The sequence below is a fragment of the Carya illinoinensis genome, chromosome 8 (assembly GCF_018687715.1).
Source record: "Carya illinoinensis cultivar Pawnee chromosome 8, C.illinoinensisPawnee_v1, whole genome shotgun sequence".
Lineage (NCBI taxonomy): Eukaryota > Viridiplantae > Streptophyta > Magnoliopsida > Fagales > Juglandaceae > Carya > Carya illinoinensis.
Genome location: NC_056759.1, coordinates 6,735,127 through 6,753,283, shown reverse-complemented (window position 1 = coordinate 6,753,283; position 18,157 = coordinate 6,735,127). Strand labels below are relative to the sequence as shown.

At 34.2% G+C, this 18,157-nt stretch overlaps 2 protein-coding genes across 2 annotated transcripts; one reads left to right on the top strand and one right to left on the bottom strand.

Annotated features, from left to right (window-relative positions):
• Window positions 1–5,202: 5,202 nt before the first annotated feature.
• Window positions 5,203–8,478, top strand: LOC122318593 (protein WALLS ARE THIN 1-like). Its single transcript, XM_043136109.1, has 6 exons — window positions 5,203–5,508; window positions 5,604–5,666; window positions 5,789–5,905; window positions 6,031–6,436; window positions 7,195–7,346; window positions 8,010–8,478. Exons 1-6 carry the CDS (start codon window positions 5,288–5,290, stop codon window positions 8,197–8,199), a joined length of 1,149 nt encoding a protein of 382 aa, XP_042992043.1. The 5' UTR covers window positions 5,203–5,287; the 3' UTR covers window positions 8,200–8,478.
• A 7,526-nt stretch (window positions 8,479–16,004) lies between these two features.
• Window positions 16,005–17,062, bottom strand: LOC122318595 (dehydration-responsive element-binding protein 2D-like). Its single transcript, XM_043136111.1, has one exon. The coding sequence runs from the start codon at window positions 16,987–16,989 to the stop codon at window positions 16,270–16,272; it is 720 nt and encodes a 239-aa protein (XP_042992045.1). The 5' UTR covers window positions 16,990–17,062; the 3' UTR covers window positions 16,005–16,269.
• Window positions 17,063–18,157: the final 1,095 nt, after the last annotated feature.

The window sequence follows — 18,157 nt, the reverse complement described above, 5'->3', positions numbered from 1 at the left end:
AACTTCAAGAAACTAATAAATCCATTAGAAACATTGATTCAGTTAATAATAGATTTATATATAGAAAATCATGTTGTTCTTTATTTTGAATTTTATCATTTTCAATCGAATTAGCTGATATATCTATTTTAAGTAGCTTTTATTTAAGTATTTGGCTTAATTATGATCAAGTCATTTAAGACAAACTACATCAATTGACTGGAGATCGATAATTAAAAAAAACAAAAATCTATTTTCATGTTTGTGTACAATATACATAGTAAAATACTTATATGATATAATTTAATTTAGAAATATGAATTTTAAAATTTGAATCATACAAATTAAATATTACAATTTAACTGATATGAATGATATGCATTCTACACACTGACTTAAGAATATGATAACTTGATGATAGAAGTCGGGATAGAGAGTAGCTAGCTAGCATTTATTGCTAGTATGCCTAATATAACTTCATAATCATCTATGCCCAAGGTTCAAGGTCTTATAAACCTCTAATGTCTAAAACTTTTGGTGTTACACCTAGTCTCAATGGCACCATATATATATATATATATATATAAAGTATAAACAGTATTAAAATTCATCTAAATCAAAGATATTCGATTCTAAGCGATATTTTACATAATTAGCACAAAATCAAATGTGGGATATTCCAAATGAATTTCCTATGATGATTAAACATGACGAGGTCATGTCCTTGTTGCTCCGAAAGTGAGCTACGATATGATATTGTGTTAAGGGCGTGCCATTGCACAATGTTTAACCGATCGATCCTAATTAACTAGGCATAATATATAATAAAATCCAGTACTCATCAAGGCATTATTATTATTATATTAATTAAAGCTTATTATAATTATATATATGCCATTAATTATCAGAGGCACATCATGTATTACTTTGATGGCCATGGCCTAGTGCTACTACTACTAATCTACTTCTATATATGCATGCTACGTAGCAATTATAATTAATTAAGAATATCCCTATGAAGTATTATATATTCCATCAATCCCATAATTTATTTTAAAAAATCCCAACGACTGATTTCAAGTTAAATATTGGTTAAGATTTTCCCACATGAGGTTAATTTTGCTTCTATTTTTTTTTTTTTCACCAAAAGGTACCTCAACATGCTAATTAAAGTACCTTAACCACATAAAAATGATTTGAACAATTAGTAAAATAACCCCCAACTACATAGAGAAAAAGATAGAACTAGGGATGTTATAATTTTCCATCTTAAAGATTTTTGTCATATCAAATTATATTTATTGATGCAATACATCTTAAGTGACTTCATATATAAAATATCTCAATGATAAAAAAATAAAAAAAATAAAAATAAAAAAGTATGTCACGTGATAGATCGTGTGACTAGAAATAATAAAACTTAAGACGAAGAAAGTATTTTTCAAAAGAAAAAGCTCCCAATTGCCTCCTTTACCAACTGATGATTATGTGTGTATATATATTGATATATATAATATATGTGGGGAAGCTTATGGTTGAGCTAATTAAACTGCATGTGGGACTTGTTCATCATCTAATATTCTCAAGAATTATTTGAGTTGGTAAGAGAAAATGGCTTTCTAGCTGCCCAAACAAGATGGTTCAAATGTCATGAATTAAACTGCAAAAAGGTTATATAGGCACGTACCCCCAACCCCAATCCGATGTGCTGAAAGAGTAGTACTTAGCACCGGTGCTGGCCTAGGACAGAAGAGCCCAATTGCTGATACGAATTTTGACCCCACACCCCAACCCGATGTGCTCACTGTTCCACCGTCCATGATCTCCCCAAAACATGTAATGTTGTTGGTGCGTGTCACCCACCATATCATGTGTGCGCATAGCTTCCGTAATGCTATTAAATTCACATTATTTGTTCTAAATTCCTTTATGAAAAACACATTAATTTAGCTGCATGTACATACAAAGAATAGATATCTCCTATAATACTGATCTGTTACATTTGTCTTGTTACTTGCAAACATATAAATTATTATGAGAAGACTCATTAAAATAATATAAAAAAATTAAGACAAAACATAGATGTATATATATATATATTCTTTTTTCTTCTAGCTACGTACTCTCTACTATGAGCCGGAAATTAATTAAGAAATGTACCCTTTATCATTTTGGTGAGGAAATTTGAAAGATCATCAAAACATGAGATCATGTAGGAGCAAAAAAGCTATTCAAACCCATGCAGCTAGGGCTCGACCAGAGAATTATGGCGTTCAAGATTCTCATGATCTGGTGCACACTCGATCAGATGTACAAAAGCTGTCAGGCATGTAGTACTTATGCGACCAAAAAGATGAGAAAGAACCTGAGCATGCAAATGTAATTATGTAAGATCACAACTAGCTTGGTCAGGAGGTAGTCCGACCGGTTCATGCAGGCCGAGTCAGACTCACCCAGGCATGCCAGTCTCCTTATTCCTTCTAGTTCCGAGAAGGAACCCATCTTATTTTTTTGTGGTGTGAAACTAAGAATTATTACAAAGCAGGTTAGGCTGTCAGATAGGGCTTCTAAAGATGAAAAAAAAAGGGAATGTGAATGTTAGAGTCGTTACTAGCTGGGCAGGCAGGGCCTCCTTTTTTGAATTTTAGAATGATGGTTGTCTCGATTGAGGGGGAGCATCATGTTTCTTAAAGCCAGGGGATTGATATCTGAGCAGTACGGCTACAATTAAGTAAGATTTAGGAGTGGGAAACCTTAGTGGAAACACTTCATTAGGGTGTTTGTAAATTAAGGCTAGGAGGATCAACCATTCAACAATATCTTACAAACATCCTTTAATTCAATTTATTATGATGAGCTTGCAAATATTATGTAACTTCTATATATTTTTATAACAAAAAGAAAAGAAAAGTTGGATTCCCTTATATGAAAAATACTTTAGCATAACGTGATCTCATAAAAATAAACCCACAAATAATAAATGATCTAATGTATCATATGAAATCATTTAATTTTGTAAATTTATTTTTATAAAATCTTTTTGTGGCTATAACTTCTTTAGTCATTCATCCTAAACTGTTTCATCTTTAGTCACACAATATACCTATGTAATACATGTCGAGTGGTTGACACATGAAATCCTTTAAAAATGTATCATATCTGTAATTGTGATTAAGAATGATAAATATCGTTTTTCATTCTTTTACTATCGACCCTTTTTCTATAATATCAAAAGGCTATCATTTCATAATCTTAACCTTTTGATGATTGAATCTGTTCTATAAAAAATTAAAAGAATTTAACGGCCATTTTGTTATGGAAGACTTTAATTTGGTTATATAACTAATTGTATAAATTCTTTTCAACTGCTCATCAGGGCTAGCTACCCGATTATAAGTTTGTAATATTATATCAGCAACTTCAACTACTAGAAAGTTAATTCCCAATTAAAAAGGAAAAGAAAGAGAGATTATAAATCACACATGATATATATATCTATACACGGATATATATGCAGATCATAAAATACTGCATGCATTAATATGGGTACTGAAGAAATAAAATACTTCATGATGATCAGGATCTGTATATAACAGTGTAGTACTCCAGATAGAAAAATACAATAAATCATGTAAATTAGCATTCGCAGTGTGGGTGAGGTGAGGCCGTGGGGGCTCATGTGATGGGGTTGATCAAGGTCTTCATGGGGTATGGGAATGCATGGGGAACCCACCACCACCACCCCTCGTGCGCTCTATATATTTATCAATGGCGGCTCAACCTCAGCTCTCTCTCTCTCTCTCTCTCTCTCTCTCTCTCTCTCTCTCTCTCTCTCTATATATATATATATATCCTGATCAATTATCATCATCATTAATGGCATCGCGACAAAACAATACTGGCCTGCTCGATAAATATATAGGTACTTTTGACTTCTCGATTGTTCTCTCCTTTTCAAGCTTCACGTCTTGCCATTGGGGTTGTCTTTCAGACATGTTGGGATTTCCCATCAAGTTGCTAATACGATTATTGCATTCAAAGAAAATATGAAAATTTTCATTTCGGTTTTATATGGGGATAGGATTTTATTTTATAATGATTTATCTATTCTTAATCTTGACTAATCATTTAAAATATGAATCTAGATATAATTTAAACTTTCTTCAGATAATTAAAATGGTATTAAACTAAGATTTTGATATTAAGACCTATAGCTACGGACCCAGTAGGCCAGTACCATACTTCTTTGTGCCACTTTCACTGTTCGATCCCCTTTATGACCAGTCTTATGTTGTGAGTAAAGTAGGACAGACTACAGAAGTGAATGAGTACGTATATTGTGTTAGAGTCGGTTACTGTGCCGGCAGCTCAGTTTATTTTTTTTTATTCTAATTTTCTTTTTATATTTTTTTATACATTTAAATATTTTTAAAAAATAAAAAAATATAATCAATACACTTAAAATTATTTTTTTTAATTACTAAATATACTTGAGCGGTATCATTAGGCGGCACACTAATTTTATGCATTGTTGTTAAGTATCTTAGAATATTTTAAAGATTTCAATTGTAACATTGATTATTCCATACGTGACTCTGGCTTTATTTAGATCGCTAGAACTAAATTGCAGTAAATTTCAACTAAAAGTGCGGGTCTTAAGCCGTGATAAGTTGTGAATTGTGTGTTAATGAAATCGCCTAAGAAAAACATTATAAGTTTATAACATCTCATTTTAATATCTATGGTAAGTACAGATGTGATTTGAATTATCCTTGAATCTTTAAAAGGAAGAGAGAATGTTAATTTGGTAAGCATTTTCCAATTTAAGCATTTTGTAAAATTTAACCGTTCCTTCTTAATGAGGGCATATACTGAAAGAAAAGTAAATCAAATATGCAAATGTTCATTAATGGATGCAATGCTCAAACATGAATGTGTTGGGGAGATGTAATTTCATAAATGCTCATTGACTTAATATGAACCTTAAAAAAAGAAAAATCTAATTATGAGTCATGACCATGATTAATCCTCATGTTACTTAATTTGTATTAATTTGAGGAAAGAGGGCATAAAAGAGAAGAATGAGGGAGACAACCAAAAACATCTGAAGGTTAGCAACAGTTGAAGTAATCTCTTTTTTGGGGCCACTGTGGGCCACATTCCTCCACATTGGCACCATTTCCTCTCACTCACTTCCACTATATTTACACCATCTCCTCTCTTCTTCTAGCTCACAACACTTCCCTTTCTTTTTTTCACTTCCCTCTATAGTTCCCAAGTCTTAATTAGTTTCTCTGTTTCTGCTTCAATGGCTGACACCGGATCCGCCCCTGCAAAGAGAATGTGGTGCTCTATACCTGAAAGACTCCAGCTGCATGCGGCTATGCTGGCCTTGCAGTTTGGCTATGCCGGCTTCCATGTTGTCTCCAGAGCCGCCCTCAACATGGGCATTAGCAAACTTGTGTTCCCTGTCTATAGGAACGTTATCGCTTTGCTTATGCTCCTCCCCTTTGCCTATTTTCTAGAGAAGTACGTACGGTCTCATAACTAGTAACCATTTCCTAATTCATTTGCTTCTTGATCTAAATGATCATCGTAACTAATGTTTCTAATTCTTTGATCAGGAAGGAGAGGCCGGCAATCACTCTGAATTTTCTCCTTCAGTTCTTCGTCCTCGCACTAATTGGGTATGATCACAGAATATACATAACTTGACAGAAAAGACAGCTAAATTTCCTCGTTGTTTAAGCACAAAACTATCTCGAAACTGAAAGATAGTCGCTTTTTTCACATTCTTTTTGCTCGACAGAATAACAGCAAATCAAGGATTCTACTTGCTGGGTTTGGACAACACAACTCCCACTTTCGCATCAGCAATACAAAACTCCGTCCCAGCCATTACCTTTCTCATGGCAGCCTTACTCAGGCAAGCTCAACGCTCCTTCTCCGTCTCTTTATTTGAAACATTTTTATTGCTTTGGTGGGTCAAACACGTGTTTTTTGTTATACATCCAAATAACTAATTTGTTTGTTCATTGCCCGAATGTGCAGGATTGAGAAAGTACGACTAGATCGAAAAGACGGCATAGCAAAGGTGATCGGAACTGCATTCTGTGTCGCCGGAGCCACAGTAATCACACTGTACAAAGGCCCAGCCGTATACAGCCCAGCACAAACACTACACAACACAACGCCGGTTTTTGTATCGCTAGGAGATGCAGCGGGGAAGAACTGGACCTTGGGCTGCATCTACCTCATTGGCCATTGCTTGTCATGGTCCGCGTGGCTGGTGCTGCAAGCGCCGGTCCTTAAGAAGTACCCGGCTCGCCTCTCCGTCACCTCCTATACGTGTTTTTTCGGTCTCATACAGTTTGTGGTGATTGCTTTGATCTTTGAGAGAGATGCACAGGCTTGGATGTTTCACTCTGGTGGAGAGCTCTTCACTATCCTCTATGCGGTCAGTGATTCCCTGCAATTCATCCTTTATTCCTTACTCTAAAATCTTAGAGCTCGTGTCGAGAAAATCTCGTATCAGTCAAGCAGTCATACTTGCAGCTTGAGCACAATTACTGGTCAAGGAGAGTGATAAGCCTAAAGAAAATGATATATTTTACAATAATTTTATCTCATCATAAATATTAATTTTTATAAAAAACTTAAATCCTTTTTCTATTTAAAATTAATAGAATTTTAAAAAGAATTATAAAAAAATTCATGTCTATATATATCATTATTCATTCCGCTCTCAAGCGTTTCTTCAGAAAGGAATTAGAAACCGTGCCCAGAAGGGGAAAAGAAGGAAGAAAGTGACATTTTCAATAAGGATTCGGACTGAACCCCAACACATGAGTCTAAACTCCAAACAAACTCTTTTTGAGTGTCGTTTAGTAGCTTTATATGAAAATGGGTATGTACAATCTTTCTCTTTTGCGTGTCAAGACACAAGAGGGTGGACTGTGTTGAAAGATTTAGAAGGGTAACTTTGTTCATGCATGAAACCAAACCAGTGGCTGAAACGTTAACGTCTCGCCAATTCAATGGAGGCAAAGCCTCTAGCTTTATTTTATTTTTCCTAGGAAACTTTATTTCGTGTATGTGTATGTTCAAACTATGCTTTTAAGTTGTCAAAGGATACAAAAGTAGTTGTGCAATATGTGGGGATGGTTGGTGTTGAAAATGAAATGAGGAAGAAAAGTTTTTGTGGAAATATTGCAGGGAGTGGTGGCATCAGGGGTGGCCTTCGCTGTACAGATATGGTGCATTGACAGAGGGGGCCCTGTCTTCGTGGCTGTGTATCAACCTGTTCAGACTCTTGTTGTCGCTATTATGGCTTCCATTGCTTTGGGGGAAGAGTTCTATTTGGGAGGGTAAGTCCCTTCTCTTCATAGTATAACGTCCTCCCTTCATCTATCTATCTATTCCTCTCTTTCAGTAATTAGTTCTATATATGTCAGAGTCTCATATGCCGGAATTAGATATCTTACAAATTCTTACTTTTTACAATTAGAAAAGAGATTGATCCAATATGCAAAATCCATTCCATTAAATGATGTCCATGAGCAACATGCACCTAGCATCAAAAATAGTAAAACTCACATGTAAAAGGACTGTACGATATCATGATCCCCCATTCTGTCAGGCTTTACTAAGGTCGCATATGCATGTCCTTAGATATATAATTGCATTACATCTATAATATATAAGGAATTTTGGATTGGTATATGTTAGACTGCATACACATTTGACAGATACAAATGACCAAATTATGTTATGTCGTGTTTGGAGCCGTGTCCATACGCAAAAATGGGTGGGGTACCATGGAATTGGTTTACTTTTGAAGGGAGCCTGATCTCCAGTGCAATTCAATTCTGAAAGTAGCCTGAAAATTATATAAAGATTAACATAAGGAGTAAATAGAAACATAAGAAAGAGAAGGGATGTTTCTGCAAAACATCGTGCTTCGCTTTTATCTCAGAGAACATGCTAGCTAGCTAGCAAGCTGGTTAATTGTTGTGGGTGTAAATGTACAGGATAATTGGGGCAGTGCTGATCATAGTGGGATTGTACCTAGTCCTGTGGGGGAAAAGCGAAGAGAGGAAGTTTGCACAGGAAAAACTTGCGATTCAGCCCACACCGGAGTACGAGAACAACAGGGCAACAAGCCACATCAAGTCATCCCTTACTCAGCCTCTCCTTCCATCCTCGTCAGAGAATGTTTGACCCCAAAATTCCTGACTTTTTTTTACGAAGAGCTTTGCCTGCAGAAAGAAGAAAAAGTACCCCCCTATATCAGAAAGCTTGGGCGTGCATGATTTTTTTCTTTTTTCTTTTTAGCTTTTTTTAGTGACTTTTGTGAGAGAGTACTATTCAAAAGAAACATGTCTAGGGGATGAACATGATGATCATTGTCACCTGAGGGGCCGCAGGGACTGAAATCCCCTATGCTTTGTATGTTTTTTTTTTAAAAAAAAATCCGAATCCTTATGCTTTTTATGTTAATTTGTGGTTTGATTTACTGAAAAAGATTTGCACATTTATCAACCTAGTGCAGACCATCATGGCATGAACATACAAGGACCCACAAAGTTTCCAAGTCGTGCACGATCACTATTTTTGTACCCAAAGTCGGCCAAGCTGGCATGCTGAAATATTGATTATGTTTATTTGTCATAATCATTCTCATATGTTATTATTTCGGTCGGAAACGAATCATCCAAGTTTTCAGAGACGTGATGAGATATGTTTGTAAAATGGACGTTGCTACGTCCACCGAAGATTTCTACAGAAATCTTCTACCGATCACTGCATTTCTTTTTTTTTTTTTTTTCAATTTTTCTTTCAACATTTTTTTCAACTATTTAGATATTTTTAAAAAATAAAAAAAAAATCACATATTCATTTAAAAACACTTACTTAATCACTAAGTAAAAAAAAAAATTATAAAAAAATAAAAATAATTTTCGGTAAGAAATTTCGGTACAAAATTTCTGTGGGTTTAGTGTTTTCCTTGTAAAATATCGAGAACCATGAGTGACGGACAAGCAACAGGGAGACCACTACTGCTACTAAAGCCGTACTTTGCCGGCTCATGGCAGGAAAACATGCCAGAAATTAAAGAACGTCCTAGCTATGAAGCAACCCACCTGCATGCACTAAACATCGGCAGGGGCCTCGGCTAATTTGGAGCCTCGTCGATTTAAAATAGAGATATCAACCGGTCGAGCCATTCTATTTATAAGTCGATATAAACAACACAACTTTTACAAGCTTAATATTCCAAAATTTGATTTACAAGAAAAATTCTATGTTGTCATATAAAATTCAATTTTCTATAAGATCATCAACTCCTATAATATATATTATAATTCTTCACATCATATATATATATAATCTTTAAAATAGAATTGAAAAAAATTATATAAAAAGAAGAAGTTATATTAATTCCATCATCACTCATATTCCAGCTTGTTATCCCTTAATCACTCTTTACTACTCCTTCCTTCCATCATAAATATTTGATTAATAACAAGCAATGGCGTGAGCAAAAGCGACCAAAATATTGCTAGTTCAGCTCACATGCATGAATGCTCACTTATTCTGCAGCTGTTCTTCCCCAGGCATCATCATCGAGTAGCTCTAGTCAAGTCAGTCCAAAAAAGTAAAGCCAGATTGATCATATATTTCCTCACAGTATCTCGATCCGTTTTATATGCATATATGCCGATCAAGTGTGCCCTAATCCATGGCCAAGGACATCAGTGTGCTGACAAAATTCTAGGTGAGATTAACATCATGTAATTAATTAAAATATCACATCATCAAAAGAATTATGTGAATAATTAATAATTAATTATCCTTCATTCGTTCTCAATGCATGGAATCCGACCCATGGCTACTTTTCTAAAAGCAAACTTTTATAATTATAAGATGCTTTTGTCTTTTTTTAATCATGATGTGAATGGTATATATATCCTACGTTTCTGCCATGTATCTAATTACCTACAAAATCTGATTTGTAAGAAAATTTTAAAATTTTTTAAAATTTTAATCTGACAGATCATGTCAGCCGTCGAGTTACAAGTAGATAGATCGAGGTCCAGCAACTAGAATACAAAAGCTAATGAGCTTTTGACAGGTAGCGATTAGGAAGTTTGCATGTCTTTGCGGGGACGTGTTTGGAGTGTTGTGTTGTGAAGGACATGGGATCGTGTGGTTCAATTATCCAGAATTTGGATTGGAGAAATTCTTTTTGAACCGATGATTTGTACCGAATCTCTTTTATTTTTTTTAATGATTAAGGAAGTAAATATTATTAAATTTATGTAATTTTTTTTTTTAAAAAATAAATGTAATTGCAGGGATAAGTTGGAAGCATGTATTGGAACTCTCACTACCAGTAGCAGTGTCCTTTGGATAGTGGGCACGCATGCGGCAATCCATGAGAGATATGTTGCAATGATCAGTTTACTTTCATGGATTACAATATTGTTCAGAAGGTTGGAGCAGAGCTGCGTTTGGCCTTCACCAATCTATGTGCCCCCATGCATGTCAATTTACATCCCTAATGTTAATATGTTCAACCAATGGCAAAGATTCAAGGGTATTAAAAACTGATTTAGCAGCATCAAATGACTGACAAAGGTAAGTGAGTTGGATCAAAGTAATACTTTTTACAATTCATAGGGAGATAAACACAGCATCTTTCATTTAACATGCACTTCCCTTCAAATTTTGAATAATAAGTCAAATAAGAAAAATAATATTTGCAGTCGTGAAATGCACAAAGTGTTATATATTTCTCTTGAAAAAAATAAATAAATACAAGATTTACATGATAAAAAATTGATTTTTTAATAACAAATCCTATTCCTTTTCAAAAAAATATTACAACAATTACGTACTATACATTTAACACAACTGGTCAAATAATTAATTGTGTTCGTGACATGGGCTCTTTTCTTTTGCAGGCAGGCTTATGCAAACTGAAACTGATGTTGTGTTTACATAAGAGCTCTTGGGCTCGTAATCTACAGCCGTCAGCCAATGCTTCGGGCTTTGGCACAACAAATATGGGTTTTACTTTTTCCTTGCCTGGTGTTAATTTCGTGGATTTTTTTCTTTGATGATATATTGACACTAGGCTGAGCGCCACCCCCATATGCATTGGCTAAACCAATTGTCTTGTTGATAATGTTATTGTTATATGCTTTTGACCTACAATTAACTGAAGGAGTTTCTTTTTCTTACTGGCGCGCGAGATGGTTTTCGTCCGTTGCCCCATTCTCAATGTTGGTAACTTGGTATAATGGTATCGGTTTATCTCAAGAGGAATGCCCAATACCTTTGGGGCGAATATTAGAATGTTCTATACATCCCAAAACAGGAGAAGAAAAAAAAGAAAAAAAAAATTCCCTACCTTTTTGGTTTTATTTTAAGTGATGTGTTCAATACGTACAAAAAAAATATTTTTAACTATAAAAAGATTTAATAAAAACAAATCTATTAACTAACGTGACTTAATATGATATATTTAATTGTAAAATTATTTTTATAATAAAATAAATCTAATATAATATATAAATTTATATAAATTTATAAATTTAATTTTATATAATCGGACGTCGCACAAAGGATGTGTGCGCAGAAACCAGAGCCAACAACAGTAGGCTCGTGATTCTAAAAATGATTTGTGCAAAAACCCATTTGATGCATGTTTGAAAGCATCATATTTTATATTTCCTAGTTTCCTTATGCATAAAAGGACTCAATTCACGTAGGTTTCGGATTAGGTATCTGGATATACCCGGCCCAGAACTTAAATTTTAAATTCGAATTGGGTTAACTCAAGTCAAAATTTAGATAAATCTAAATTTTTACAACTTGAAAATCTAGATTCTGGATTATACATTTTTAAAAAAAATAAAAAAACAAAAACCTATATTATTAATTTCTTTTCAAGAAAAAGATAATAATGAAAGCATATTTAAAAAAAAAATTTAAAGCCTATATTCTATTAAATTTTTTCAAGAAAAAAAGGTTGAAAATCATGATTTTTGTATATGTAAAACAATTAATATTTCTTGTTAATGTTATAAGAATTGTTTCCTTTCAAAAATAAAATAAAAATAAATAAAACAACTAGTTACCTTTTTTAATTAATTACATTATTTGGTATTTATACATGTATTATGTACATTACAAAATACAATTACAATATATGAAAATTATATATTTAATAATCCTATTTTACTGCAAAACCCTATTCCATTAAGGTTGAAGTCACAGACTGTCCAAATTCACTTGGGAAATTAGAATTTTGACCATTGCTGGATCAAATTATGTTAGCATGGACTCAAATGGTTCATCTTAAGCGTAGCTAATAAGACTTCTTAGGATCTATCCATTTATATATCAATAACAATATTAGAGAGAGACATTATAGTTGTAACTTAATAAATCCAAACTGAAACTGCATAGTTGCGCATGCATGCTTCACTTGAAAATATGGCCTGCTATATTTTCATACAAGTTCATACTCCGATCATGATGATCCTCATTATAAATTAACATTTAACAATGCTTAATTAAATGCCTAACCTTGACTCCATTGAAATATCATGCTTGGAGACAATATTTGCACCATTGCATATCCAATACTCTAGACTCATATAATCTATAGCACCTCAACACAAACGAGCACATCCAGTCATCCACTCCTCCAATTTCTGAAAATATCAAAGAACTCATCAACAGAACATGTTGGCAATGGTTTAGAACTAAGAAGAAGAAGAAAAAAACTAGATTTTAATTAGGACTGTTCACTGACCCGACTCGACCCGATCTAGGTGTCTTCCGCTCGACCATTACCCGTTAACTAACCCTATAGTATTTTCGAAATAGTGTTCCAACCTTTTTTTTTTTTTAATGGTGGGGGGCACGTATGTGCAAATATTTATATTATACTTTGTTATTTACGAGCGGAAGCCTTTCGGGAGCATAATCCTTGTCAGTATCATAGTTATAATAGGATCCCTGATTTGTCCCAAGAGTTCTCGAGCCACGGCCAACAGAATTGAAAGTCCTTGCAAGTGAAGAACATGTAACACAGGGCTAAGGAGAAAAAAAATTGTGGAAACTAGTTTGGAAGCACTAAGCAGCTACATTTTGAACCAGCTGACATGAAAATGTCACATGAAAAAAAGTCTGCATTATTAGCTTTTGTGTTTGTTCTGTTCAAGCAGAGACATAGGCAATCAGTAACGCCACCTTCTTCCAGGGATAACTTCAACACTCGAAGAAAAGCATTTATGACCCCCTTCCCATGAAACCCAAAAAAGATAACCCAAAGAAAACATCCACACAAATCGCATACACGTACAAAAATCACAGATTCACAATAACAAAGTGAGAGAGAGAGAGAGAGAGAGAGAGAGAGAGAGAGAGAGAGAGAGAGAGAGAGAGAGAGTAATACCTATAGATGAGGGAGACCTTCTGAACAACAGATGAACGCCGATGGAGAGAATCCCAACTATAGAAATTGCGAACAGACCAACGCCGAGGAAAAGCGAGCTACACATTTTGTATGGAAACGGGTTACGAATATTACCCGATAAAAATAGAAACGGTTACTGTATAACCCGTTTCCAAATTTGCAAGTAAATGTGTCGATATTTCAAATCAAGTCGGGTTGGAAAGACGGCCGGGTCGGGTTCACTATTTATTTATACAATCCTAATTTTAATGGTAAGAGTGAGGACTGAAGAAAAGAACTGCTGATTATAAAGATGTAAAGCATTTACTTTACTAGATCATAGAGCTGTAAGGATTAATGCATATACCTGTAGCATATAGGTCACAATCACAAATCCTGCCAAGATGAAATAGAAAAATCAATAATTACAAATTTACAACCATCTATAGTAATTAATCTCAATATTTCAATCTTAAGAAATACTGAGGCTTTGCAAGTTTTGGATTTAGCGTCAGTACTGTTGAGTGGTGACTGAGAAAATGTAATTTATTACAGGTCGTATATCCTAATTGAAAATTTTGTTGCCATTAATATTATTGATTAATAGTTCTTATGTACGGTACAAGCCCAGTTGTATGGGCTTCATTATACCAAGCCATAGATGAGTGTGGACCGTGCGGTCAAGGAAATACACGTGTCTAGGGTTCTATCTCAAATATATAATGATTTTGCTTGTATAATAATCTATATGTATCATTGTACACATTTTTTCTCATACGTTTTAAGTTATAATACTTCTATTTTTTTTTTTTTTTTTTCCCGAGTAAGAATAATTATGAACAAGGAACAAACATGCATGCTTGAGAAGGACTAGCCTCACTCTTAATACTAGGTTGGATATGACCAAACACATACTAAATTCAAACACAGCAATACATAACCAAACACACATATAATAAATCGAGTAGACATCGATCATATCACAAAATTACAAACCTTAGCTATGCACACAATGACACAAAATGAAGTTCCAATTTATATCTTTTGTGATATATACTTAAATCCAGACTTCTATTAAAATGAAGTTCTGAAAAATGGTTTTATCCATTTGGTTACTTTGCTTCTGTCAAGTAGCATCTAATTGATTTTATCCATTAGTGCATATTAAGAATAAAAATCACAACCACCACCTTCATAATTGTCCCCACAATTTTTATTCCCCCACTGAACCAAAATGAAGGTCCAATTTCACACACTGTACTCACATATTAATATGATAATAAAGAACTCATGTCTTGAGTATGATGCATTGATGCTCGAGCAACCGATGCACAAACAGGCAAAACAAAACAATAAACAAGAAGAGTGATGGAATTTGTAACTCTTAGGAGCTTGTTTATTCATACAGAGATTGTGAATAAAAGAGAAAATAATTAAAGAAAAATGAGATGTATTTATAACCCAAATTAAGAACCCAAAAAAAAAAAAAACAAAAAAGGCACTAAACTTTCTCTTCTATTGGGTTTCCAAAGAAATTCTGCAATGTGAAGGCTCCCTCCAGCTATTAGTGCATCCATTGCTATAAGAAAATTGCTTATTTGGAACTAGTTAATTCTAGTGAAATGACTATTTCCAACTAAAATTGGTTGTAAATAGTTTTTTGGTTGCAATAAATTATTCACAAAAGCCTGATTTTCTTGTACTGTACATTACATAGAATTCTCCTATAACTGAATAATGAGAACCACTTAGCCAAAGAATTAACCAATTTGAACTAGATCAAAGAGAATACAAAAAATTACCAATAAAGATTTTTATGCCATTACAAAGAGTGTATATTCACTAGCAAGATGAACCATCAACCAACAAGATTTTCACACTATTTCAAAGAGAACAAACATACTCATAAAAATATTATAGATCTAATTCATAAAAATACTTCTAAAAAATTCAAACATTTCTCATCAAAACAAATTCAAAATTAACAAAGAGAGATCAAAACAACCAGAGAGAAAGAAAACATACTCAAGAATGAGGACGATGGCACGAGGATGAAGACGACGTTGCTTTGATTGATAGAGGAGGCTAGGGTTTCGACGAGAGAGAGAGAGGGTGGTTTTCAACGTGAGATGAGAGAGAGAACAATCTGAGTAGGATAGGTTTGGAAGTAAGATGAAATTTAAAATTCTCATCTTATCTCATCTCATCATTATATTTTTTTTAAATTCCTATATAAAATATAATAAACAATTCAACTTTTTCAAATCTTAAAATAATAATAATATTAAAAAATAATATTTTATTCAACTTTTAACTTTTATCTCAAATAAAACATTATCATCTCACCTTCAAAATTCTTAAGAGTGAAGAAAGTTCTCGAGAGACCAAGGTTTCGAATTCGGGTTTTTTTTAAAAAAAAAAATAGGGTCCCCGAGTTTACTTGTGTTTCATTATACAGTTACTGCCCAGAATTTGTACCTAACCGGTTAACTGGTTCCGAACCGGGCCAGAATAAAACCCAGCCCGGATGAAGACACTTAGAAAGGACACGAGCTAGATCAAGAAGGTGACCGATTCATTTTCTTTCTGATTTTTTACTTTGGAATGGCGTACATGACATTTCAATAGATACAAGAGCTTTATCCGCACGGCCTTTCAGAACGAGGAAGGGAAGAGAAAGAGTGGACAGCCAAATACAAGAGCCAAATTCATACGAGGTACTCGAAACCTTTAGTACTTAACAGATGTATACACTAAATACACTAGATCTATCTATCTATATATATTCTATATATATATAGCTAAATATTTACTCTTGATTACATGCACCAATGAGGATGCAACGTTTCCCGGCCACTTCCGTCAACCAAGTTGCTGGAGAAAATTCCCGAGTCTCCCACCATGAATGGAAAATCTAGTGACATGGCTGCCTCCGCCCATATTGCTTCATCAAAGGCTGGGAAGCTTGAGTTCATACAAATTCCATTAATCCCGTCGGCCTTGTTCTCGGAGAAATTCACGTTTTTGTATCCCGCTTGTTTTTCTCCGGGCTCCATGTTTTCGCCAGAAAAAGAAAGGGCAGAACTATTTTGGTAGAGTACTTGCGGCGTAACATCGTCATCACCCCTGATTATTGCGCTATTATTTGAAGAACAGGTAGTAGATGTAGAGTTGGTACTTGAATTCTCGGAAATATGGGTGGTGTTGGAAGTCGCTGGATGCGCCTGCGAATTATTAATGGTGGATAAGTCCGGCAAATTGAGCTTAGCCTCGGAGCCATAAAGTTTACGTGCAGCAGCATCATATGCCATGGCAGCTTCGAGGGAGGTGTCGAATGTCCCCAGCCAGAGGCGCGCACCACGATTTGGCTCCCTGATTTCGGCCACCCATTTGCCCCAAGTTCTTTGCCGGACACCTTTGTAGGTGCACATAGCATTTTCTGGGCCACCTTTGCCTCTCATGCACCCTTTTCTCGAGCTCGCCTGCGCAGGCGTCCTTACTAGTTTTCTCTCCACGAGACCCATGTCCGACTTCAACATTATTAATCCAGAAGAGAAATGGATAGAAATCTAATCAGGGTTTTGGTGATATGGTTTTACTGACGCTGGTGCAGATCGAGGATCCGATTTTATACGGGAAGCAGGCGAAATAGGATAAGTTGGATAACGAGTAGTAATGAGACGTGGCTTTTCTGGGGATGAATCGGTGCTGCTAGCCTGCTACATGGCACGACCGCACGAGGAACCGGACTGCCCGTGTCAACCCCCCCAACCTCACTGTTCATTTCACTTGGACACGCTTGGCCTCGTCTTTGTTTGTCCACGTACGACTTCAGGTGTCAGGCTGAGAGGAGAGAGCACATTTTAGCAAGAAATGCCAGATTAAGTCCACTCTTTTTAAATAAATTGGATAAATTTAAAATTAATATAAAAAGAAACTCAATTTTTTATGGAGAGATTTATATTTTTAAAGAGAGCACGTATACACTAGTATATATGTCTACCATTATTTTTTTTTTATAATTAGAACAATGTCATATTAACAATTATAATTAAAAATAATAAAATTCAAGAGGGAGAGTACTACGGTACACATGATCTTTTTTATTTCTTTTTATTTTTTTCCTTATTATATATAGTGTATGGATGATGAGTAGAAAAATTCTTTTAGTTTATTAAGAATAAAACAAAAAATAAAATAAAAAATAAAAATTCATGTATAATATATTGTGTAAGGATGATGAATAAAATGACTCTATTTATAATATAAAATGATCAATATAATATTAACAGTATTAGTAGTGGTATAGTTAAAGTGACCAAAATTTGATTTGGGAATTTATTTTTATAAATTTAGCTAGTCACTTTTCAACAATACTAAATAACAAACTTTTTAAATTTATCACTATTCTATTAAAATACTGATTATCTAGTCCATTTCTACTATATATGATCCTACAAACTCTAAAATTTCAATCAAGAAAATCTCAATATAAAGCCAACTTGAAAAGTGGAAGACAGTAAAGGAAAAAAAAAACTACAAAATTTACTTGGTCTAATTTTATGATTAAGAAAAAATAGAAAATGTTAATTAATTTATTGAAATGTTAAAAAGAAATCACGCAACCGGAAGAATTAGTTGTGGCAATGAACATCAAGTAGCTAAAGCTTACAGAAAAAAGAACATGGGTCCTTAAAAAAAGAACCA